Source organism: Xenopus tropicalis, chromosome 6 (genome assembly GCF_000004195.4).
Source record: "Xenopus tropicalis strain Nigerian chromosome 6, UCB_Xtro_10.0, whole genome shotgun sequence".
NCBI lineage: Eukaryota > Metazoa > Chordata > Amphibia > Anura > Pipidae > Xenopus > Xenopus tropicalis.
The window spans coordinates 27,855,030-27,882,771 of NC_030682.2; the positions used below are offsets into that span (position 1 = coordinate 27,855,030).

Genomic DNA, 27,742 nt, shown 5'->3' on the forward strand with positions numbered 1-27,742 from the left:
ATATATATATATACATATATATATATACACAGTTACATTATCTAATGCCTCAGAACAGTTACGTTATTATTCTTTAACTGAGGAAAGAGATTCATGGTAGATATTGTAAGCTGAGGTTCTTGCTAGCCTGAGCATAGCTAATATTATTCTCTAATGGTGTCACCTTCTCTCTAGTGACACTAGGGCCCATTCATTAAAGCACGAATTTCGGATTGTTAAAAGCACGATTGGAAAAATTTCGTCGTGGTCTTACGAAAATACTGTGGTTGCGATCAGAAAGTTACAAAGTTTTAGTATCCTAACATTCGTAAACGGTGCAAAAACCTTTCTGACTTTGAAACTTGAATGCATGATTTATGAAGCCTCCCATAGGACTCAATGGCACTCTGCAGCTCCAACCCGGCCCAAGGAAAGTCTCCCATAGGGCTCAATGGCACTCTGCAGCTCCAACCCGGCCCAAGGAAAGTCTCCCATAGGGCTCAATGGCACTCTGCAGCTCCAACCTGGCCCAAGGAAAGCCTCCCATAGGGCTCAATGGCACTCTGCAGCTCCAACCTGGCCCAAGGAAAGTCTCCCATAGGGCTCAATGGCACTCTGCAGCTCCAACCTGGCCCAAGGAAAGTCTCCCATAGGGCTCAATGGCACTCTGCAGCTCCAACCTGGCCCAAGGAAAGCCTCCCATAGGACTCAATGGCACTCTGCAGCTCCAACCCGGCCCAAGGAAAGTCTCCCATAGGGCTCAATGGCACTCTGCAGCTCCAACCCGGCCCAAGGAAAGTCTCCCATAGGGCTCAATGGCACTCTGCAGCTCCAACCTGGCCCAAGGAAAGCCTCCCATAGGGCTCAATGGCACTCTGCAGCTCCAACCTGGCCCAAGGAAAGTCTCCCATAGGGCTCAATGGCACTCTGCAGCTCCAACCTGGCCCAAGGAAAGTCTCCCATAGGGCTCAATGGCACTCTGCAGCTCCAACCTGGCCCAAGGAAAGCCTCCCATAGGACTCAATGGCACTCTGCAGCTCCAACCCGGCCCAAGGAAAGTCTCCCATAGGGCTCAATGGCACTCTGCAGCTCCAACCCGGCCCAAGGAAAGTCTCCCATAGGGCTCAATGGCACTCTGCAGTTCCAACCCGGCCCAAGGAAAGTCTCCCTTAGGGCTCAATGGCACTCTGCAGCTCCAACCTGGCCCAAGGAAAGTCTCCCATAGGGCTCAATGGCACTCTGCAGCTCCAACCCAGCCCAAGGAAAGTCTCCCATAGGGCTCAATGGCACTCTGCAGCTCCAACCTGGCCCAAGGAAAGTCTCCCATAGGGCTCAATGGCACTCTGCAGCTCCAACCTGGCCCAAGGAAAGTCTCCCATAGGGCTCAATGGCACTCTGCAGCTCCAACCTGACCCAAGGAAAGTCTCCCATAGGACTCAATGGCACTCTGCAGTTCCAACCCGGCCCAAGGAAAGTCTCCCATAGGGCTCAATGGCACTCTGCAGCTCCAACCCGGCCCAAGGAAAGTCTCCCATAGGGCTCAATGGCAATCTGCAGCTCCAACCTGGCCCAAGGAAAGTCTCCCATAGGGCTCAATGGCAATCTGCAGCTCCAACCTGGCCCAAGGAAAGTCTCCCATAGGGCTCAATGGCACTCTGCAGCTCCAACCTGGCCAAAAGATAGTCACGATACCGAAGCTTGAATGAATAACAAAACTTTTGTGCTCATTGCGCAAAGTACGAAAAGTATGACTTTTTCGTGGAATAACGAGCGTATCACGAAAAAATCGTACTTTTTTAATGATATTATCGTTGACAGTATGAAAAGTTCTAAACTTTAGAAAAGATTAGAAGATTAATGTAAATGGTTATGTGTAGCTCTTCTGGCTGATTAAAATGAGGGTCTGCCATTTACAGGGGATGCTTGAGTAAAAAGTTATAGCAGTTGAAAGGTTTGATGGTGGGCCCCAGGGTCAGAGGGGGTGTGCAGGGTCCCAGGGGCTGCCGGGCTAAGGCCCCCCCCCGCCGCAGCCCCCACCTCCCACGAGTGTGCATACAGTTCAATATAGTTACCTTTGGATGCATCCGGGAGGAAGATCAGCGGCCCGGGGAAGTGCAATGGGGATCTGGTGGGCCCTTGGCAATTGGCAATTTTGCCCATTTATTAAAACGGCCCTGTTTGTGTTTTATCATCATTTGCGGCAGTTGGTGGGACATCAAGAGAATCTGAGAGGACCCAGCAAGATAATGCTCTATCATGCACATGAATAAAGGGGAGCACTGTCTAGTACTGGTTGCTAAAATGTTATCCATACGGGATGTATAGAGTAGCACAGAGCTGACACTATAAAGTATGACGTATGCCATATTAATGCTAATGGAATGGAAGGAATATTTGCAACACGGAGCATTACAGCCCATTCTAAATGCAAAGTGGCGGCTGTTGACCTTCTCTTGAGGCATTTTATTGATCAATATGTTATAAAAGAAGTACAATTACACTCACTTGTAACTAAGGTTGTTAAATATTTTAGGAATGATTTAAGGGAATCCCTGTAAAACCCTGTTTCATCTAAATATACTTTTTTAGTAAATGTGCCATTGGGTAATCCTGAATTGAAAATTGTCATTTTAAGAATTGAAGGCTGCTGTCTGGGATCATAGGATTCATGGTGTACACAAACATACCAAGGGCACACATACATGCTAGGCCACATCACTCCCACACTACTTCCTGTTACAGTTAGAGCTGCATTATTTCCTGTCAGCTGATCTCTGAGGGAGCACACAGCCCATCACTAAATGGCGGCTCAAGGGAAAAGATGTAAAAGGGCAATATTTACTGATATTTACTGATATATATATTTCATAGAAGCGAAAGGGCACTGTCCCTAAACCAACAATTACCTGGGTGCCGGGTGTAGGAACCAAAAATCATGTCATGGACACAGCACACACAGGGTTTTCATCAAAAAACAAAAATATCCTTTATTAGTGCAAACAAATCGCCATTTTATTCCAGTTTTTCAAGAGTCTTTAAAAGGCCATTTATGATAGTATGGGACCTGTTATCCAGAATGCTCTGGACCTGGGGTTTCCGGATAAGGGATCTTTCTGTAATTTGGATCTCCATAACTTAACTCTGCTAAAAATCATTTAAATATTGAATAAACCCAATAGGGCTGTTCTGCCCCGAATAATGATTAATTATATCTTAGTTGGGATCAAGTACAGGAAGTGTTTTATAATTACAGAGAAAAGGGAATCATTTAACCATTAAATAAACCCAATAGGGCTGTTCTGCCCCCAATAAGGGGTAATTATATCTTAGTTGGGATCAAGTACAGGTACTGTTTTATTATTACAGAGAAAAGGGAATCATTTAACCATTAAATAAACCCAATAGGGCTGTTCTGCCCCCAATAAGGGGTAATTATATCTTAGTTGGGATCAAGTACAAGGTTCTGTTTTATTATTACAGAGAAAAGGGAATCATTTAACCATTAAATAAACCCAATAGGGCTGTTCTGCCCCAATAAGGGGTAATTATATCTTAGTTGGGATCAAGTACAGGTACTGTTTTATTATTACAGAAAAAAAGGAAATAATTTTTAAAAATTAGAATTATTTGCTAATAATGGAGTCCATGTGAGATAGCCTTTCTGTAATTCGGAACTTTCTGGATAACGGGTTTCCGGATAAGGGATCCCATACTGGTTGGTTAATTACTCATTCTGGGGGGTATAATTTTCCTTTAATGTCTTTGAACTGTGTTTATTACCCAACCGTTGACTTATACATCTATATCATGAATAAAACAACAAACTCACCTCCCATATTACAGTCTGGGGTAAAGGAGATATCATCAAGCGCAATGTCAAAAAGCTGCTCCCCTCCTACATGAGCTTCGAATGCCACCCTGTATGGGCTGTTACTGGATAGAATGACATTGGCATACGTCCATCTCATGTTGGTGTTTTCAGCCGCTGACCAGTACAGAAAGTTCAATCCATGGTTGGTAACTATATACAGCTGTTATGGGACATAATAAATAGAAAAAACATAAATCATTCATGCTTTAAACCTCCACATCGAACAACCTACTTTGCATTAATCACATGTCACGGGATAGGGAATAATCTTGAGTACTGAGCACACTACTGAGCACTGTATGTTGATTGATGGAACCGACGGCATCAACCAGACAACAATTTATGCTGATGATAAAACCAATCAGTCTTTCTTTAAGGAACACCTTGCATACGGCATGCAAACAAATCATACAAACCCGGCTGACTTTGAAACTTTGCAAAGGGCATAAGTGTAAGGTAGGAGTTCTGCCCGGCGTCTCTCTTGCATAGTAAATCTAGGGGTTTTTTCAATAAATTAAGAACAAGCTCATTGCACAGGTAACAGCTCTGGGTTATAGATTTATGATTCCACTATTAAAACAAATGATTGAGGGATAAAACGAACATAATTAATGTATGCGTTACTGCCATCATGTAGCCAGCGTGCTTTATTATTTCAGAAGAGAAAGAAATGTGCTTCCAAAGTACTCATATTTTTGTGTGAATAGGGCCCATTAATAGGTTAATACACATATCAGCAGAATATATTCCATAGGGGCCATGAGTAGGCTATTACTGCTATAATATAACACATCCTGTACAAATTGTTTTAAAAAATACCCCACATATAAGAGCCATTGGAAACCATAGAAGCTAAATAGAAGAAGAATACCCCCATAATAATATATAGACCTTACCTAATGACAATGTAATTATGAGAATACCCTGCAATATTAGTGAAGCCATTTGAGATAGCATACTCCTTTAATATTTTCCCCTCTGCACCACATATGCCAGATTTCATTACACAGATTTATACCTACCACCATGGCCTTAGAATTGCAATATTTAGTCTAATGCCACTTTTCTCCACAGCTTTATAAACATGCCCGAGAACACAAAATACTCATGGGAGACACCACCTATAGGTTATTTCTTAATCTACAGCTCAGAAGGGAGCCCAATGACCCAAGTAAAACAAATGGGAAGAAGGGCAGGACTAAGTTAGGAGGACAACCCCCTTCCCTCCCCCCAGGCAGATCCAAGTTGGCTAGAGGCAGTGCCGGACTGGCCCATGGGGATACCAGGAAAACTCCCAGTGGGCCCAGGTGTCAGTGGGCCCTCCTGCCTCTTGCCATTTGGCCTAATTTATGGTCATTTCATATTTCTCTATGGGAACAAAGAGACTAAATATAAAGAGAAATAGATTATAGTATGATATATATAAAAGACTAGGAAACTATAGAGGTTCAGTGGGGAGTGGATAAAATATATTTTGGAGACTGAGCCCATGGTCTAGGTTTTTCTGGTGGCCCCCAGTCATCCCAGTTCGACACTGGCTAGAGGTCTCAGGCAGGGGATTAAAGCAAGACCACCACCCCCCCCCCCCAGATGTGAGCTCACCAGACCTTTTTGGTGGGCAGGAGGAGCAGGAACCAACAGCATCCCTCCCTTCCTAACGGGTGGCATTCAACTGACTAGGTGGCCCAAGCCTGAATAACAAACAGGGTGAGAGATGGGTGGAGTGTTTATTTATTTTTCTTTCACTTGGAACTGGATTTCTTTGCATTAAACACATTACTTTCTGTCATTGTCTGCCAATGCAAAGAGAAACCTTCCCTCGCCCATCTAATATTTCCTAATGATAAAACCAAGTGACATCTCGTTCATCCATGGACAAAAGTGCATAAAATCAAACAATATGTTTGATTCAGTGCGTTTGCAGCTTGCTTTGTCTTCAAAGCGGTGTTAAAACTATGAAACAAATATGATAATGGAAAAAAATCATGTACATGACAGAAGAACAATAGAAAAATCAATAGGCAGAAGTATTTTAGTGCTTGCAGTTAAGAGTGGCTTGCGTTGGTAGAAAATGAACTTCAGTTTGCCAAGATAAATGAAATGGCAAGTGTAGCTTCACTGTCAGGGACTGGAGCAGCACTGTTATTTTCTGCAGAGAAGAAATCCTGGAGGAAATGTCTGCAGAACGTTTTTTTATTTGGTGTAATAAATCTGTATCAGTGTCATAATTATAAACCCATGCAGCTGTTTGGCCGCTTAGCAAAAACCTGTGGGATAAGTGCTGTCCCAGTCATGTGGGCCCTGAGGGAACAGCTAGGCAACACTTCATCACTTACACAGGTTTCTCTTCATTGGGCACTGGGCAGTGGTCAAAGGGTTCCACCACTTTAAGACATCAATACAGAGTCTTAATTAAGAGCTGGAATCAGGGCTTCTCCTTGCGCTCTATTAGAGCTCCCAGCAACTCACGTGGGTCCTCATAGGGGGGAATTCACAAAAGTGGTGATATTGAGACAAAATAAAAGTGGAGATAGATTTGTGGGATTTTCCACCTAATTCACAAACCTCTATCTCCACTTTTGTGAATTTGTCTTTTAAGCAGACAGTTTTCAGATTTTGTCATTTTCGCGATGTTTTTTTTATGAATCTGCCTTTAGCTCTTAAATTAGTCGGTGCCATCAAACCCAGCCCCAAATCTACATGAGCCTTGGAATAAGGATTTTACCAGCAGGATTTTGCATTTCATATGCCATTTCACTTTGGGGGCATTTCCTGAGGGGTAATTTTAGTTTGCACAGGGAAACTATACATCATTTTTTCAGGACAATCTATCATTTTTTTCTATATTTCTGTGTAATTCCACTTCTGTAACAAGATTTAAGGGTCTAAATACCTTATTCTCTAGCCCCTACTCATTACTGCTTGTAATAGCAATTATAAATACAAATAACTCAAAAACCATTACAAACTTGTAATAAATGTATATTGCAAAGCTGCTTAGAATTTTGGTTTCTTTTATTAGGCAAAAAATTATATTTTGAGTTGCCTTGTCCTTTAAAGAGGGGGCACTGCTGCTAAAACTAAAATTTTGCCTGAGAGGCTTTAATTTTCCTTTAAATAAAAATGAATATATTCACTCAAAATGTTATTATTGCCCCATTCATTAAGCTAAAACTAGCATAACAGTGCAAATGTGAGGTAAAAACTTTTTTATATAAAACATATCAATTCAACTGTTTGTTTAATCAGTGTTTTACTTGTTTATAAAATGTCAATGAGGCTTTTTGCCCCCCCCCCCCCGGGGCTCACTTATCAACTTTCTCAGAGAATGTTGATAAATGGAGGATTCATTCTCCCTACTTATTAAACAGTCCCCCTAGTTATATAGGTCTTGAGCAAACAGCAGGCTTCTCAGTTAGGATACACCAACTGCCACTATGTAGCAAATAAAAAACATCCTATAAGTGGGAGGAGGTAGGATAGCCTAGGGGTAGGGAGACCGCCCTGTGACGACGGGGTTGCAGGTTCAATTCCCTCCTCCGGGGTCCGCCTCGTGACTGCCCTGGGCACGGTCACATAACCTTCCAACGTAAGGATATCAGCCTTTAGAAATAGGCTGGTGGAGCGATGTCCAGATTTTTTTTCAGTGGCTGCATTTACATTTTCCACAAATCCTCTCTTTGCATTTTTAAGGGAATTGTGCTGTCTATGGCAGCTGAAAGCAACTGTCACAGGAAAAATCCGTTTCTTATCACTGGCAATAAGAAGCCAATTGATAGGTGAGCTGAGCTGCAGCACAGGGACAATGTGCAAGTGCATTTTAGGGTTATTTTTGGGAATTTGATTAGGATATATGGAAATAATCATAGAACAGAATCTACACTGGGGAGCTGATAGGAGAGTAATGGAGATATTCCCTGTGAGCGCTATCTGTTATCCCCTGCTGGTATATGGTACAGGAGATTAACCCTACTTCTATGCATTATCAGTAACTCTTCAGCCAGAATATAGTTCAGCAGGGGGTACGCTAACCATTTAGCTGTTTTGTCTAGACAACTGCCCCAGTATTGAGTATGTTGCAGGCTACACTGATTCCCAAGCAGCCACGGCTCATGTATCTAAATGGATTACTAATGTACTCTGAGCAGCGAATTGCCTTTGCATCTTTATACAAAATGAATAATAAAGTGGTCAGGTTCCATTGGCCAAAACACTGTCCAGTCAGGGGTCGCAACACAAACTGGGCAAATTTTAATAAAAATGTATACAATATATTCACACAAAATGTTATTATTGCCTCATTGATTAAGCTAAAATTTGCATAATTATGTAAATGTAAGGTAAAAACTTTTTATATATATAAATAATATATATTCTAAAAGTAAAAACTTTTTCGGTATAAATTTAACTTTTTTTAATCAGTGTTTTTTTGCACCTATTGTTCTAGGGTTAGACAGAAACTTGTCACCTAACAATAAGCTGCTAATCCCCATTAATACAGTGGCTTGCAAAAGTATTCGGCCCCCTTGAACTTTTCCACATTTTGTCACATTACAGCCACAAACATGAATCAATTTTATTGGAATTCCACGTGAAAGACCAATACAAAGTGGTGTACACGTGAGAAGTGGAATGAGAATCATACACGATTCCAATCTTGGAAGAAAACCTCTTGGAGTCTGCAAAAGACTTGAAACATAAAGCCAGGGCAACAATGGAATGGTTTAAAACAAAACATATCCATGTGTTAGAATGGCCCAGTCACAGTCCAGATCTAAATCCAATGGAGAATCTGTGGCAAGATCTGAAAACTGCTGTTCACAAATGCTGTCCATCTAATCTGACTGAGCTGGAGCTGTTTTGCAAAGAAGAATGGGCAAGGATTTCAGTCTGTAGATGTGCAAAGCTGGTAGAGACATACCCTAAAAGACTGGCAGCTGTAATTGCAGCAAAAGGCGGTTCTACAAAGTATTGACTCAGGGGGCTGAGTAATTACGCACACCCCACTTTGCAGTTATTTATTTGTAAAAAATGTTTGGAATCATGTATGATTTTCCTTCCACTTCTCACGTGTACACCACTTTGTATTGGTCTTTCACGTGGAATTCCAATAAAATTGATTCATGTTTGTGGCTGTAATGTGACAAAATGTGGAAAAGTTCAAGGGGGCCGAATACTTTTGCAAGCCACTGTATGTTAATGATCCCCCAATGGGGCCCCTACCTTAGGTGGGAAATGGAGACTGGGTGAAACAAAACAAAACAGAAGAGCTTTGAATTGATCTAACAGAGTTACACTGAGCTTTACTCCATTTTGAAAATGTCGGGAAAAAAATGTTGTTAAAATGTCGTATAAATGTCGTTTAAATGACAAATTCACAAAAGTGTCTGTAAACTGTCTTTCTTTCACCAAAAACAGAAAAGTGGTGGTTGAGTCGGAATTTAGGCGGATTTCTGTTTGTGAATCTGGAGAAAGTGTTTTCCACCAGTTTTTCCACCACTTTTACTCCAAAAAAGGGCTCTCTCCACTTTTGTGAATTCCCCCCATAGAGTCTTGAGAACTTAAAGTTGGTCTAAAAGCTCACACAGAATGCACAATAGGAGGTTGGTACAGATAATTTCCCTACCCAAGAATTTCTCATTTGTATTCACTCACAATAAAATTGTTCTTAGGGCTGCACAGGAATATTTGCATTAGTAGAGCTCATTTATTTTGTGCCTGTACCCATGGCTTGAACCACCAAACGTGGGTGAAATGAAACATGCAGGGATTCACCTGCGTTCAGGGCGGTGCCATGTGTACTGTCACTATAGGATAGAATGGGGTCTGTTAACTTATGCATTCCCATGCAGTAAAATGTAGGGAGGGGGGGCATTTATCAACCTTCTAATTGTTGGGGTTTTCGTGTTTTTTTAAAGCTCAATTAAACTTAATTTTTCTAAAACCCCCAATGCCAAGTGATTTATGAAAACAGCCTTTTACAAAAAAGCATACATGAAAAATGTGTGAAAAAATGCAAACCTTTTTTAACAAATGCAGTGTCTGAAAAATGCGGTTGGAAAGAAGACAACTCTGACTTCTACATGACCTAGACAGGTTTTAGATGGCTTGGTTTTTCGTGATGAGCAAATTTATGTGCCAGCAGAGATTTGCAGTGAAATTCCGCATTTTGCCATTGGTTTTCTTGCGAAACTGCAGCAAAAATTCACAGAAAAAAAACAATTTGCTGAGAAAAAATGCCCATTGACAATGTATTTAGAATGAGGAAAATGTTGGGCGTGGTAGGAGTGAGAAAAAACATGCATTCACTTTAATGCTGTTTTGCGAGTTTTTTAGCGAAGCGAAATGAGACAAATTCTGATTCGTCACTGTATTGACACATATGGTAGAAAAAAATATTTGCGAGATTTTTAGCAAAGCAAAATGGCTCAGATTCTGATTCGTCACTGTATTGACATATATGGTGAAAAAATAAATCTATTTTTTTCGGAAAATATTTTTTAAACGAAAAACACGAATTGTAAAAAAATGAAAATTAAAAAAGGGGGTATTAGTAAATGCCCCCCTTAAGGGCATATTTATGTGAAATGAATGCTTACCCCAGTAATATTCCACCGCTTTCTATTTTTACGGGGTTTTCAGAGGTGTATTTATCAAAGATTAAATTCTCACTTTCCCCCATTAATAAATCAGTCTTTAAAATCCCATAGAAATAAACAGTGGAAGAATTTCAATGTGGCAAGCTCTACTATCACTCTTTGATAAATATGCTCCAATCAGAAAGCCCCATGCACAGGAATGCATCAAGAAATGCTTGTACGTAAGAGCCCTTAAGCAGGCAAAATAAAGGCGAAATAGCTAATTAGGAACGGTTTTAATTAAATGTATGATTAAATATAATAGGGTTGTGTGTGTTAATTTGTATTGAAATGGTTGAACGTAAGGTACTGGCTTAGATCTAAAATGCCTGAAGAAGAGTTGTTCATTTTAAAGTCATTTGAGCTTCTATGTAAGATGCAGCTTATATGTACCCAGTGCAGCCATAGCAACACATACTTTATCATTATGCACATAATGAGCCAGCTCTGCCAAGTTTAAAACTTAAATCCACCTTTAACAAAATGTGAGCATTGAATAAAGTAAGAAATATAAATCTGGGCTGTATCACTATCTCCTCCGTGACATGGATTTATCTCTGCTCAGAACAACACAGGGAATTTTGCTTTTATTGCCCCTATTCACCAGATCAATTACGTCTAACGATCGATTAAATGCCACGGATCTCTGGACTTAGGTAACTTTTTGCAATATGTTATTACATAAGTCTCTAACTTAAAACACACTTCCCTTGATTTACCTTTACTGGCGTTGCAGTGAATCTGACAGCTGCAAACATAATGCCATGATCCCACAGAGCCGTCAATAGTTGCTAAAGTGGAACTTTAGTTCTGTGCTTGCTTTGAAATAAAAATCCTGCCCTTTGTTCTACCTGTCACTGAGCTACAGGGGTGGGAGGTGGGAAGGTGACGCAGAACAAGAAGTGAAGAAAGTTCATTTATTTAAAGTTTTCTATATTCTCAAGGCTTCAAATACATGTAAAAATAATCAATGTTTTATAAAAATGCTTGTCAATTTTCTTTACCAGAATAAAGATTCGTAGACAGATATATAGAAGTAGATAGATAGATGATAGATAGATGATAGATAGATAGATAGATAGATGATAGATGATAGATAGATAGATAGATAAATAGATAGATAGATGATAGATAGATAGATAGATAGATGATAGATAGATAGATAGATAAATAGATAGATAGATAGATGATAGATAGATAGATAGATGATAGATGGATAGATGATAGATAGATAGATAAATAGATAGATAGATAGATGATAGATAGATAGATAGATAGATAGATAGATGATAGATAGATCGATGAACAGATAGAATGATATTCAGATGCATTTTTTGGAAGACTGGAAGTAAGGAGGTACCACTATGTACTAGGATATTAAAAATAAGGGCTACTCATTCAACACTGTTTTTCAAAAGTTTTTTCAACAGTTAAGACAATGTCGGTATTATCTCATAAGTAATGCTAGGTAAGTATGTAAGCTTCAGGACATTTTTAAGAACAGCACAATTTTTTTAATACAGGGCTGTATTTAGATCCATTGCTGCCCCAGTTGGCCAACTCTAATCGGATACGTTGATCATAGAAAAGAAAGGGATCTGTAGCCCCCTCCTCTGGCTAATATCTCTGTATTTAGTGGAGAGATGGATTAATTTTTTTTCAAGTATTTTTTTTTCATTTAGACAATCGAGGGCGGCCCCACTAAACCTACCCCCCTACAAATGCAATTAGATATGGATAATGGCAAAGGGCATGTGTTTTTATATAGCATAATGGCAAAGGGTATAGGTTTTACATATAACCTTTGCCTATATATATAATAGCAAAGGGTTTAGGGTTTTTATAGGCCCATGGAAGAAATAAATATAGTATAATAGGAATTGTCCTAGGCTGGGGCCCTCTAGGACATCATCTGGTACTCTGGTATACTGTAAGTAGGGTTGGCATCTTCTGGCATATAAATTAGCAACCAGGCCAAATCCATAAGGGTGCAGAGACATAACATAAGGGGCAGAGTAAAGACAGATATGGGGCAGAATAATGACATCACCATCCCATTTGGAAAGAAACTTCCTTAGTAAAGAGTGGGTTTGGGGGTGTATTGGGGGTGTATTGGGGGCATATAGGAGGTGTGCTGGGGATGGAGGACTAGTTATTACACATGTACCAGCTAGCACATTTTAATACTGGCCCTGGCTCGTATTGGCTGGTACAGGTATAGGACCCATTATCCAGAATGCTCGGGACCAAGGGTATTCCGGATAAGGGGTTTTTCTGTAATTTGGAACTCCATACCTTAAGTCTACTAAAAAATCAATAAAACATTAATTAAACCCAATAGGATTGTTTTCCATCCAATAAGGATTATTTATATCTTAGTTGGGATCAATTACAAGGTACTGTTTTATTTCTACAGAGAAAAGGGAAATCAGTTTTAAAATTCTAAATGATTTGATTAAAATGGAGTCTATGGGAGACGGGCATTCCGTAATTCGGAGCTTTCTGGATAACGGGTTTCCGGATAAGGGATCCTATACCTGTACTAGCTGGGCTACTGAAATACTGGCCAGGGGCAACCCTAAGCCGCATATATATGAAAAAAGCCAAAAGGCTCAAGCAATCTTAAAGAAAACCCTACATGCAAGAAAAAGTTCAGCAGATTTTAGGTCTTAGTATGTACAGTACATAGGTTTAAGATAAAATAAAAAATAATTGTAATCCTTAGATATTCTGATCCACCCACTGCGCTTAGATTGTTCATTTAGTAACTAGATAGATTTGCCTTTTTTAGCAGTCTTGTCTCTACGCTGGGTGTTTTTTTCCTATATAGTAAAAATCTTTCCAACGAATAAAAAAGAAAACCTATTAATTTCCAAAGACATTTGTTTACCTTGAGTGTGCTCGAATCAGGTGGCCCCTGGATGTAGTACCAAAAGCGTATCCGACAGGTCCCGTTTGTGACCAGAAAATCGTTACTCGTCAATATTCTCGCAATGTCTCCTTCTTGCTGCAGAGATGAGTTGATAAAGAGGAAATGTTTCCCACTGCCTGTAGGGTTGGAAATAAGTCTCTTGTGACATAAATAAAAAGACAGCCAGAGAGGAAAAAGATACAGAGATCCAGGAGTATTGCTTTGTGTAAGATAACAGCTTTAAACCTTATTGAGCTGTATGTAGCATAGGTATGCTAGGATCAATGATAACATAGGTGCCAAATTGCCCAATGGCAGCACCCTGTTGCAATCACTAGTAGTTAGCTGCTATCAGTCAAGTTTGATCAATAGGTAATTGGTGAATCAGACGCAAATGCTTTGAATGTGTGCTACAGAAATAACCCTCTCTCTAAAAAAAAGCTGCAGAAGCTGGAAATGTGGGAAAAAACATTGCTGTGGGGGGGTTAAAAATACATGGCAATATGCATCCATAATTGCACTTTGTACACTGCATTGAATTACTAAATGAGCCCTATAGTCATTTTATATAACACAATTTGCAATATGTTTTCAAACAATGCATATTAAATAAAATATAAATACACACATATAAAGAGGGTTTAGACTGGGATAATGGAAATCTGTCTGCAGCATGAAATTAAGTTATTTTCAGCCATATTCACAACTGGTACATATAATCTCCTATTGTACTTAGTAAAGAACTAACCCCTAAGTTTAAGGTTGTGATCCTTTTATTTTTAGAAAAACTGAATTGTAGGAAAGAAAATCCCACTTGTAAGAAAAAATAATCAATGCCTTAAAGTCCAAGTTAGTTAATGAACCCCCCAAATCCTTGTAATAAACATACCCCTAGGGGGTCACTTTTAGAGTAGTACAGAAAGGGCCCCACCATCATGCAGGCCCATTGGAATTCCATAAAATTACAAAGGACTTCCAGCTACTGTGGCTTTCTTGGTGCCCAATGAACTGGTAAAAGGGTCATCACCCAAACCAGTGAACCATAATGACAGTACTAATCACAGGAGGCACCACTTGTGTAAACTCCCTTTATGTTGAAAGATTTCTCACCTTGATGCCTGTGATGTGGAGTATGAGAATGGAGACTACAGTAGCTAACTATTGATGAGCGAATCTGTCCCGGCAAGAAAATTTGCGAAACGGCGAAAAATTAGAGAAACGCATTTGTCGCGCAATTTTTTTTTGTCACCCATGTCTGGCATTTCAAGTACACAGAGGCTCCAACAGCCCCCCACCAGCCCAATAAATAGTGACTGTCTATGGGATCTTACAGCAGCCCCCCTGGCATTTGCCTGAACCCACAGGTTGCCAGTCTAGGTCTGCAGGCTCAGTCTGGGATTCAAAATAGGCCCTGGCATTTCAAGTACACAGGCCCAAACAGCCCCCCACCAGCCCAATACCTAGGGGCACATTTACTAATCCACGAATGTCCGAAAAACGTCCGAATGCGTTTTTTTCGTAATGATCGGTATTTTGCGACTTTTTCGTGAATTGTCGCAAATTTTTCGAGCGCTCAATACGAAAAAGTAATGGCTATGAAAAAGTTGTGACAATTCACGAAAGTCATAATGGCTATAAAAAAGTCGCAACAATTCATGAAAGTCATAATGGCTATGAAAAAGTCGCGACAATTCACGAAATTTGTAATGGCTATGAAAAAGTCGTGACAAGTCGTAACAGTTAAGAAAAAGTCGCGGCAATTTACGAAAAAGTCGTAACGGCGACGAAAAAAATCGCAAAAAATACGAAAAAGGCGCAAAATGTTCGTTTTCCAATCTGAATTTTTCTCATTCAGATTCGTGGATTAGTAAATCAGCCCCTTTGTGGCTGTCTATGGCATCAGTCAGGGCCTGAGCACCCAATGTATACTCTATTAGAAACCACCAGCTTATCCCCTATAAAAACTAGCAGTGCAATTTTGCTGTGTGATTTTTTTAAGATACACAGCAATTATAAATTGATAAACAGGTAAATACAACACATTAGAATGAAGAGCTTTGTTTTGCCGATTCACAACTTAATTCACAACACTTTTATTGGTATAATTAAAAAGCCAATAGTTATAAGATATAAATACCCTTCGAAAAAAATTACACTTTGGGGCAGATTTCCTAAAACTGGCATTTACTAAAAAATCTGAAATGGCCCCCTTTGTGTGGCATACTGAAAGTGATAAAAATATAATAGGAAGGAGTACATTCTGAAATTGCATTTCAGCTTATTTGTTGGCAGTTTTGACATTTACTTACCTGGTGTGTGATCTGTATTTAGGCCAATCATGCCCCTGTCTCCCCTACTCCAATCAAAGTCATCATCTTGATCTTGTGTGAGGCCGCATTCCAATGGGTTGTTGTCTTCAGTGTATTCAAAATTGCAGCTTCCAGGCACGCTGGTGTATTCGCCTACATACCAAAAAATAATAATAATATTAAATAAAAATCTAAACCAATATTTGCCCATGTAGCCTTCTCTTATTGTATTTTAAAATTCTGTATAAATTGATTTACTGAGGACTCAAACAGATTAATTTTTAATTTCCTGAAATCAGATTATGTTCTTCATTTGCCTCTCCTCTGTTCTTCTAGTTAGAATTATGTATAATGTGTTCTACATTTATAAAAGGATTAGGTCCTACTGGCTTCACATGGTTACCTAATCTCACCAAGGACTTTACATTTGTCATCTTGGTACTTGCTCCAGTGTGTTTCTGCTAAGTGAAGAGGATTTAGAATGCAAATGAAATATGCCTGGTATTGAAATGCATACCATTTCCTGCAGGTTCATTATTGTATTGATTGGACTAACATATTTATGCTGGTAAATACAGCTTTTTAGAAAGAACGACTAAAGTCTGTTTTAGAAAGTATAGAACAGGCGCAAGCCACCATGTTTTTCACACTTTGCACCTTACAGAATGAAGTACAATGGCCTGCCCTTACTGGATGAATACAGATCAGCCTGCTTTTGGCAGCACTGTATTCATGAGGCGTGGGCTGGGGGGGCACATGGGCCCCCTTCCTCCTGCTCCCTACCTGCCTTATAATGTATGTGTCATTTAGACACACAAGTTAGGAGTGCTCACAGGCAAATCGTGCAAAGGAGCCCTGTCCTTGCTATAGTGCATGTTATTTTTAAGGCTGCCCACCACAGCTGTGCTATTACACTGGATTTTTAGTCTGGCATATTCTAAGTATATAGCTAATTACCTCTGTCCCCATACCTGCCCCATCTTTCTTATTATCTGGACCCTTTGCACTCTTGTTTCGTCTTGGTTTGATTCTGTTTGTTGCATTGTATAGACCAGGGGTCCCCAACCTTTCTGACTCGTGAGCCACAGTCAAATGTAAAAAGACTCGGAGATCAACACAAGCATCATAAAAGTTAATGGAGGTGCCAAATAAGGGCTAAGATTGGCTATTAGGCAGCCTCTATGCACACTATCAGCTTACAGGGGCTTTATTTGGTAGTAAATCTTGTTTTTATTCAACCAAAATTTGCCCCCAAGTCAGGAATTCAAAAATAACTCCCTGGTTTGGGGGGACTGAGAGCAACATCCAAGGGGTTGGGGAGCAACATGTTGCCTTCAAGCCACTGGTTGGGGATAACTGGTATAGACTGAGGAGCAACAAGTAATAATTATTGTAGTATATAAATAAAAATAATAGGGTTACATATTCCATATTCAGCATATTTATCAAAACAATATAAATATTTATAATGACATTTATAAAGTCTTATTTCAAATGTATAATGAGATCTCAAACTGGAAATAGCATTGTTCTGGATCGAGCCAAAGTGCGCTTCTCAGTAAAACCCAATGGGAGCTGTATATACATACTGCAATTGGTCTCATCGGAGAGGTCCTCACAGTCTGGTTTGTAGTCACAGACAAGGTGGGATTCAATGCACTTCTTGTTTCTGCATCTAAAATCTGTATCTGTGAGGCATTTCCCAGGCTCTTCTCCAACTGCAACAGGACATGAAAATCAATGCCTTCATTAAGTCAATGTAAGGTCAGTTCCATTTGCTGGTGTTACATTTAACAAAGTGCAGTTTCCATTAGCATTTCTAGAATCTGTTTTGACAATAGTGATGGGAGATTATAATTCCCTACATGATGTCATTGGTTTTTACTTATAGATCTGTGTGCTTTACTAAGTACAGTAAATTAAGCATTCAAACGTATGTACTGTACATATGGCACCTTCAAGGTGATAGGTCTTCTAAATAGGCTTCATTCCATGTCATTAGTGATGAGCGAATCTCTCCCGTTTCGCTTCGCCATAAAATCTGCGAAACGGCAAGAAAATTTGTGAAACGTTGAAAAATTAGCGAAACGGTGAAAAATGTGTGAGATTTTTTTTGTCACCCACGTCTATTTTTTTGTCAAACGGGTCTATTTTTTTGTCACACGCACTTTTTTGATGTGACTGTGCCCAATTTTGACTCGACAACACCCTTTTTTTACTCGACCGCACCCAATTTGAAGCGTGTCAAAAAATTCCACGCGACGAGTTTTTCCACAGCAAATTTTCACGGAAGTTTTGTGAAACAATTCGCCAATGGTGAAATGTGGAAATTTGCTGTGAATCCATGCCTGGCAATAAAATTCGCTCATCACTACATGTCATAAAACATACAGAAGCTTAATATTGTGCAAAAGTATTTTTTTTATTTTCAAAACTTTTTAGTCAACAGATGAATATCTTATTTCTTGCATTCAAATGTGTTTTTCATTTTTTATTGACCAAAGTTTACTAAATTTAATGCAAAACTGTATGGTGTGTGAAATGCAATGTGCCTTCTTTGGACTCTGGGGAATGGCAGACCTTTATTTACAAGGCTTATGAAATAAAGTGTGATACATAGTTGCAATGCATTGTAAGCTGGACATACATGGCAAGATTGGCTCGTTTGGAGAGGCCTTTACCTGATCTGGCCACCATTATGGTGGGACATATTGGAATTATTCCATTTTTTTACACCTGGACCAAATATCAGATCATAATGGGAGTCTAAAGAGACCCTTTGGAAGAGGAGTGGTCCTTTTTTAAAATCTGCCTTTTAAAAAATTAAAGTGCTGGAAACAAAGCTCAGGAGGTTCAGTATCTTAGGGATACATGGACCAATCAGCAAGAATCTTAGTCTGTAGGGGGTGGAGTCTGCAGTACAGCTGCAAAAGAATGCAATTTTTTTTCTGTATTGAATCATTAGCTTCCAAACACACTTGTTGCAATTCCATGTGTTTCTGCAAAGCGTAATTGCGTCTGCCCAGTCTGTCTTATAAATCGCTTACAATTGCTCCTACTGATGCACAGCAACTCTGGAGATACAGCCACCCTGAACATGACAGCAATAAAAGGGATCCTACCGTAGGCTGCATTAATAGTGCAACAGCCTTTCGTCCAAAGAATTATGCACAAACATAACTGGTAGGTCAGATACCGCTCAGCCTAATCTAACTTATGCTACAGTAGTGATGAAATAATCTGTGCTGAAAAATTCATAAAAAGGCAAAATGTTCCTGAAATGCAGCTACCACGGGTTCTGTTAACGTGCATGGCTGTTTTACAGTCCCCCAATATCTTTTTAATGCAACCATTTCTTCTTGCCACCCTTTCATACCTCCCAACTGTCCCAGTTTTTGCGGCACAGTCCCTCTTTTGACAGCTCAACCCGCAGTCCCGGATTCTTACTGAAAAGTCCCTCATTTCCCTTTGATCTCCTGCACTGAACGCCAAAAATTATACATATTTAATTAAAAAGTAGCTTTTTGGCAGAGAGCCAAGAAAATCAAACAAGCTTCACCTGCACTTAGATACAAATGTTTCTCGAATTTAATTAAAAAGTAGCTTTTGGCAGAGAGCCCAGAAATCTTAACAAGCTTCACCTGAACTTAGATACATTGTTTCTCACTTTAATTAAATAAGTGGGCTTTTGGCAGAGAGCCCAGAATGTTAACAAGCCACACCTGTACTTAGATACAATTGTAACTAATGACCTAAATAGGTCTCTTGGGGGAACTGAGACTTGCAGATTAAAGGGCAATTTCAGCTTTTTTTTTTTAACAAAATTGTAATAACACATAAAATGTCCCCAAACCCCCCAGAAATATGTTCAAACGTTAAATAACCTGCCTAATCTAGTCAAATGGGAGTGGTATTTAGGGGGTGTGGTAGCAAAATGGGCGTGGTCAAAATATTTTCGTGCAACATTTTCTTTTGTCCCTCTTTCCATTTTCAAAATGTTGGGAGGTATGCCCTTTATCTTTGCCATGTAAGGAGAGGGAAATGAGCAGGAAGTGGCCATTCCCTTAGTAACACAGGCTTTATTGAAGGCCTGCTCAAGACAGGCAAGAAGTATAGAGCTCCCTTGAAGCTCAATGTGTGGCACTCTGTCACTAATTAAAGTGCAACAGGTAGAAGAGAACAAAGACCTTCTTTTCCTCCCACACTCCTACAACTTGTACCCACCCACTGTATATTAGCCCTAAAATGTTCAGCTATCAGTAGGAAACATGCAGAATCAATGGGGAAAATACACTTCAGCCATTTTTTTCTTTTAGAAAATCGCACAGAGAGAACAGTATTTCTACTGCTACGACCAAACAAAAACCCACTTTACAAAATTGCCTTTTCACTGCTATTGGCTTCCTGTCACGAAAGCAGAACATTCTGTTCCAAATTTAAGAGAAATGGTTTCCTATTCTGTTCTGTTCAGAAGCTGCTTTCTGTTGAAGGTCCAGAAGTTCAAGGTTCCTTTTTAGTCCCAGTGCCAGAGTCCTTGCGTTGGAAACAGGCTTTTATTCCTTTACGTTATTACTGAGCCACTTTAGTCAGCTCAACCACAATATATAGTGCAGGGTGTGCAACAGCCACCTTCTACAAACCCAAATTATATATAATTCTACCTTTTATTGTTAGTGTTTATTATATATAGCACATGGGGCTAATGTCTCTTTGAGTAAAGTTCCAGCAATTCCGATTATTTCCTTGTTTGCCAGTCAGACTACCTGGCAGTTTGAGTTTATTGTAGCAGAAATTACAAGTAGCGGGCAAATGCTAGGTATGTGGCAGTCGAGCACTGGTAGTCTGTGGGTGGAACACCATGCAGAGCCGAATTGCAGCTTATTCCCAGACTACAGTGGGCTTTGGTTTTAAGAACTAACCATCTGTTCTCAAAGTGCCCAGCAAAAGGGGAATGTTTAGAACTAAGGTTTACGTGTATGACAGGAGCTTCTGTGTATTGCACATATGATCACATAAATTCCACAGAAAATGTAATTGCTTTAGAATTATTTGCCCATTGTATTTGCCCAGTTCTGTGTTAATTCACAAACCATTAATAATTCCCAGGCTCAGTTTAGGTTAGTATATGATGAGTTATGAAACATGCCTACATAATGTACTTATAATTGAACTAGCAGGTAATATGCCTGCCTTTGAATCTACATTCTGCAGTACAAACTTATGTGCAATTGAATATGGCGTAACCTGGATAAAGCCACCACTCATCAAAAGGTCTTACCCCCTCCCCCCCCGCACTAGATATGGAACCTAATCACAGGGGCCCCCATGTATAACTGTTTTTTTATTTCCCACTGATAACACAGGTCATTGGTCAAGAAACCCTCAGCCAACTTGAAGCTGGATAATGAATTCAGTACAGTTTACATACTGGAATAAGCTATTACTAAAATCATAAATGTCTAGTCATTTATTAAAAGATTCGAACTGAAAAAGCACAAAGTAAATTGTGGAAGGAAAAAGAATAGAACACCAAAACCACAAATGAACAAAATAGTGATGAGCAAATCTGTCCCGCACATCATTTTTTTTGGCATCCGCAATGTTTTTTTGGACTCGGATCTGTTAAAAACCTGACGGCATTCCTTTAGTAGCAGAAGTAGTAGTAGCAGTAGTAGTAGCAGCAGTAGCAGTAGTTGTAGTAGCAGTAGTATCACTAGTATTAGCAGTAGTAGTAGTAGCAGTAGTAGTAGTAGTAGCAGCAGCAGCCATACTAGCAATAGTAGTAGAAGCACTTACTAATATGTTTCATGGTTAAAATGAAAAGAGACTGCAAAGATGATAGGGTAGGATGAGAGCAATCATTTTGATTATTAATGTTATTAACCAGTATCACTCAAGCTGCTGTTGAATTTCAAATCAAATTAATTTCTCCAGACACCACTGGCAAGAATATTCTTTCAACATTGTGAAGTGGGTTCCTACCCACCTGCTTTAGTCAACTCAATGGGAGATACTGCAGAAACAAGTTCCTTAAATGATATATCAGTCCAAAAATATCCACAGGGACTATTGCAGTTAAGTATTGTATAATAGCTCTCTGTACAGTGGTATGGGGTCGCCACTTCCAAAATAATGGATCAAAATGTGAAAGGAATCCACCGGAGAGCTGACATGGATCCTTCCTCTGGTGCAGTTTGGAGGAAGGACCCATGTGGCCCCAAATATGTAGTGCTATGCATCTCTAAATAAAGTTCACACTTGTTTGCACAGACGTCAGCTCTCCGGTGGATTCCTTTCCCATTTTGTTCCTTAAATGATGCCTATTTGAACAAAAACTTTCATTTTAAGCTAAAACCGTGAAATTTCATAGGTCCCTTAGTTCTGCCTGTATTTGCTTCTCAGCTTTGCCTCTTATGTTTCCTCTCAAAATATTTCTCTGAAGCAATATAGGCTGTTCCATTCTGAAAGGACAATACCTATTATAAGAAAGTAGAGCTGCCCCTTATTCTCGTTGCTAGCCATGCATTATGCCTCCCGTGTTCCTGCCAGCATGGAGAGCATTTTACAAGGCATTTGTACAGCAGATTCCTTCCCACTTTTGCTTTTATTTCATTTGCAGCGCTTCATTCTGATGAATTGTTATCTGCTCTGAGCTCGGTGCTTAACTGCTCCCTGGAGCTCTTTTGTCAGATGCTTTCTAATGGCTGCTTTTTCTGCTCTGTGTTACTTTCACTGTCTTATTAGATCAGTGGCCCCAAATAATTCATTAGTATTAGTCTTGCTCTTATTCACTTTCAAGCATTAACTACCTGAGGGAGAGGAGACAGTGGTCAATTTGACGGCAGAACTGGAAAGATCACTGACACAGGCCTCTTTGCAAAGCAAATGAATGGCACTTGTTACAGTTCAGTGCTGCCCCCCTTCCCTGTTTTAGGAACATTATGGATTCATTTTCAAGTGAATTTGCTGACTAAAATTCATAAACACATATCAATTTTCATTTGAATATCATTTCCAAGGATGGATTTATCAATGAAAAAATGTAAAGGTCATAATGACTGGAATACAATATGCTGATTATACTACATTTTAAAGGGACACATCAGTTTTTCCTGCCACTGGCTATTTACATTTTGATTAATAGATTGTTTAAGTAAAGGAAACCAACAGATAGTTTTGAATCATTTTAAGTGACCTATTAAAGTATCTTACCAAACTGGAATATATATACAGGTATGGGATCCCTTATCCAGAAACCCATTATCCAGAAGTTCCGGCAAGGCCATCTCCCATAGACTCCATTATAAGCAAATAATTAAAATTTTTAAAAATGATTTCCTTTTTCTCTGTAATAATAAAACAGTACCTGTACTTGATCCCAACTAAGATATAATTACCCCTTATTGGGGGCAGAACAGCCCTATTGGGTTTATTTAATGGTTAAATGATTCCCTTTTCTCTGTAATAATAAAACAGTACCTGTACTTGATCCCAACTAAGATATAATTAACCCCTTATTGGGGGCAGAACAGCCCTATTGGGTTTATTTAATGGTTAAATGATTCCCTTTTCTCTGTAATAATAAAACAGTACCTTGTACTTGAACCCAACTAACATATAATTAATCCTTATTGGAGCCAAAATAATACTACTGGGTTTAATTACCGTTTAAATAATTTTATTAGCAGACATAAGGTTAAAAATGCGGAAAGACCCCTTATCCGGAAAACCCCAGGTCCCGAGCATTCTGGATAACAGGTCCCATACCTGTATAAGAGGGGATGGGTAATATTATTCACCTATATTATTGCTATAGAGCAGGGGTGTCAAACTCAATCACATAAAGAGGCCGAAATCTAAAACACAGGCTAAGTCCCCGGCCAGATTTTTTATTAAGATACTATACGGGCAGGGTCAGTCACCAGGGGCCACATAAGACAGCCAGAAGGGCCGTATTTGGCCCACAGGCCTTGTGTTTGACACATGTGCTATAGAGGATACTCTGCCTTATAAATATAGATTAAATATAAATATAGATTGTAAGCTCTACGGGGCAGGGACCTCCATCCTTTTGTGTCTTTGACTCTTAACTTATTGCAACTGTAACTGTATCTTGTATTTATTTGTATTTATTGTTATACTTTGTATTTATATATTATCTTATTAACCCCCTGTTTGTATTAATGTATTCTACTGTACAGCGCTGTGTACATAAGTAGCGCTTTATAAATAAAAATATACATACATACATACAAATGTATAGTAACTAAATCATATTTTTCCATGTCTACAATAAATTGTTTTCTTTTTGTCTCTAAGGCTGCTTCTTTTTATACTACATAAATATAATATTCCATTTTATCAGACATCCTGTAAAAAGAAGTGTTTGTCCCAGAACCACCCTGTGAGCTGATTGAATCTATGCAGTAAATCAGCCTGAAGCCATAATACAGCAACAAAAGCTTGTGAGTTTCTATGTATTGCCTATGAGGCTGTACTGCCGATGAAGCAGACGCAATGGTACCATAGCTACTGTACAGTTCAGTGTAATGTATTATCATATAATCTGGCCCCTTAAACAATACTACATGCGTTTTTACAGATTCTCCATAGGGGGCTGTGTATATACAGTACTTCCTCTAGAAAACAAAACAATATGGAGGGTTTGTGTTCATGAAAACACACAGAGGCACGCACCAAGCTCAGTCCTGATATCCTCTCAAGGCAAGGTCATGTCAGAACACCTGTCAGAGAGAAGGCGGGCTGGAAACTGACACCAAATGGATGTGCATGATGCCAAACTAAATGCCAAAGGCCAAAAATAGAAACATACTGTCATTTTGACTTATTGATCATGTACGAGGGTTTTTGCATTCGGAACCTTGTGCCTCCTGCCATGTGGCTGCACTAAACAGCATTAGCAGCTGATGGGACACCAAATGAATTGCAAAACATCCGTATTATTGTCTACTTAGCTCAATAGATCATTTTTTCTATGGATTTCTTTCTTTCTTTTTCTTTTTTTCACAATTTAACATAATGGTATATATTTGGTGGCACAGTAAGTGGAGGAAAGATATATCTCTCCCAGAATGCTCTATGAGGCAGGGAATATGCAAAGAAAATCAAGGGCCTTGTTCACTCGGAGTGAAAATCCAGCACAGATGTTGGGACTTAGGGTTTCACCTGTAAAAAAAAAGGGTGAGGCATGGAGTAAGCTGGTGGAAAAGCTGGTGGAGCTTAGGAAGTTGAGAATAAAACTGCTAAAAACATTGTCACTGAAATATTTAACTTTACTGGATTAAGTTGCACAAATAGTGGCTGGAAGACAGGTTTCAAAGAGCAGGTGTCCTGGATATTCAGAAGAATCACCTTTAGTTTGTTTGTATTTTTTTATGTGGTAAAAATGGTCCTGTTATGTGGATAACTGTGCTGTGAATAAATCACAGGAGTATACCTGCTTGGAGTTACACTGGGTGACATGGCCTCTTCCGTTGACAAAGATATCAGCACTTCTGCCATTTGAGTAAATAACCCCAATCTATATTTTTCTAAACATTATTAATCTGGATCAGTTCATTGAAAGGTAATTTTTAATCTGCCTAAAAGCTCATTTCTTTCTGACATACGGCTGATCAGTATTAATTCAAGGAGTCATTCAGGTTAAGTGCAATCATTTTAAATCTGTTTATTTGGCTCTCAGAATTAAAAGCAATATAAAATAAGGCCATTTGCAGTGATCACAGCCAAACAGTGAAATACCTTGGCTGCAAACAGATAACTTGCGAGCAAAGATTATCTCAAGCGTGATGCCTGTTTGGCTTGGATAAGGCATTTCCCTGATACAAGCACGCTTGCAGATGTAAATATTTTGCAAATTTGGATCCAAAAGCACATTCTTTTTGCTTTGCTCGTCTCTGATAGTTAAGGCCTATAAAACATTGGCAACATTTCATGTGTTGACATTCCTTCAGAAATCTTACTTTTCTTCTTCTACTTCTGATAAATCAACCTGGTTTTTATTGGCCTTTGGGGATCTTCATCTGTAGACATGGCAGTCTAGCAACTGCCAGTTATTATAAACCTCTGCAGCACATTCACAATAATGAATGGAAGCCACGGGGTATTACATGCCCCATGCCAATACATCATAGTAGCCCACTTGGCACAAACTACTTACAAAATGCACAATATAATAGGTATGGGATTATTTTTTTTAAATCAATTTCTCTTTTTTTCCTGTAATAATAAAACAGTACCTGTACTTGATCCCAGCTAAGATATAATTACCCTTTATTGGGGGCAGAACAGCCCTATTGGGTTTATTTAATGGTTAAATGATTCCCTTTTCTCTGTAATAATAAAACAGTACCTGTACTTGATCCCAACTAAGATATAATTACCCCTTATTGGGGCAGAACAGCCCTATTGGGTTTATTTAATGGTTAAATGATTCCTTTTTCTCTGTAATAATAAAACAGTACCTTGTACTTGATCCCAACAAAGATATAATTACCCCTTATTGGGGGCAGAACAGCCCTATTGGGTTTATTTAATGGTTAAATGATTCCCTTTTCTCTGTAATAATAAAACAGTACCTTGTACTTGATCCCAACTAAGATATAATTAATCCTTATTGGAAGCAAAACAATCCTATTGGGTTTATTTAATGTTTAAATTATTTTTTAGTAGTAGTATGGAGATCCTAATTATGGAATGATCCAAAATTGGTCCTGAGCAACCTGGATAACAGGTCCCATACCTGTATAGGCAAAATAGGGCTTTATTGGTAATAAGTTATATGGCTCTTGATAATGCTATTTTCTGCAATATCTACAGTGATTCAATATATTATTAATGTTATGTTATAGCCTTACAACTGGCATTGCATATATGTGATATACGGGCAGCATGGTCATTCAGTAGGTTTGATTCTGCAAGGAGTTTGTATGTTCTCCACAAGTCTGCATGGGTTTCCTCCATACTCCTAAACCATACTGTACATGCAGGTTAATTGGCTCCTGTGTGTGGATGTGACAGGGACCTTAGACTGTAAGTTCCACTGGGGCAGGGAATGATGTATAATCTCTGTAAAGCTGGGGAAATGTGTCAGCACTATATAAATACCAGGACATAAATCAACTACATGCAGTATCCCTTCTCTTCCTCTCCCCTGAGGGTTTACAGCCATCTGCCATTTCCACCAATGTATCTTCTAAACTGGTAGGTTAAAACCTTTGGTACAGAATAAGAAATAAATAAGAAAAAGGGAAAAGCAGCAAAAACAGTTTTATAGAAAACAATTTATGTACCAGTTGCTCTAAAGAGGTCAGCAGAGGTGGTGCTATGCTTCAGCTCAGCCAAGCAGAAAACATAAAGTGCCATAAAGTCAAGAATAGCAGAAAAGTAAATGAGCGCTACAAGCATATACGCAGCTGACTGGCTAAGAGCAAGAGATGGGAGCAGGTACTTTCGTGCTAAGGCATTCGTGTTTCTATTTGTTCTACTTGTTTTTATCTTTTAAAGACTTTTTGAGGTGAGAAATGTCAGAGCTTTATGGAGGTCTTGAAAGAAAGAGAAGGGAAGCATACATAGCGGGGCCACACACAATTATATTGTATACAGTATAGTAGGTAGACTGTTAGCTTTCACAAGCAGAGCCCTCCTCTTATTGTCTTCTAACAATATCCAATTGTAATTCTGAATCAGTTCTAGTAAAATATTTTTCCTGGTATTAGTAGATGGCGCTATGTAAACAATAATAAATAATAGTAGATTGTAAGCTCTTTTGGGCTGGGCTCTCTTCACCTCTTGTATCGGTTATTGATTGCTTTATATGTTACTCTGTATGTCCAATGTATGAAACATACTTATTGTACAGTGCTGCGGAATATGTTGGCGCTTTATAAATAAATGTTAATAATAATAATAATAATTATAATAATAGCTGGGTACAGCCTGACTGAGAGGCAAATGTTACCATATATGTTAAAAAGTGTGATTATGAAAAACATGATCGAATATGCAGAAAAAT

At 39.1% G+C, this 27,742-nt stretch overlaps 1 protein-coding gene across 1 annotated transcript in view; it reads right to left on the minus strand.

The window, feature by feature from the left end:
• The window catches only part of malrd1 (MAM and LDL receptor class A domain containing 1), a 229,223-nt gene that overhangs the window by 52,096 nt on the left and 149,385 nt on the right, over positions 1–27,742 (minus strand). Inside the window, 4 exon segments of the mRNA NM_001310114.1 lie at positions 3,809–4,010; positions 13,379–13,536; positions 15,709–15,861; positions 17,298–17,426. Of these exon segments, the coding sequence (NP_001297043.1) occupies positions 3,809–4,010; positions 13,379–13,536; positions 15,709–15,861; positions 17,298–17,426 (642 nt within the window).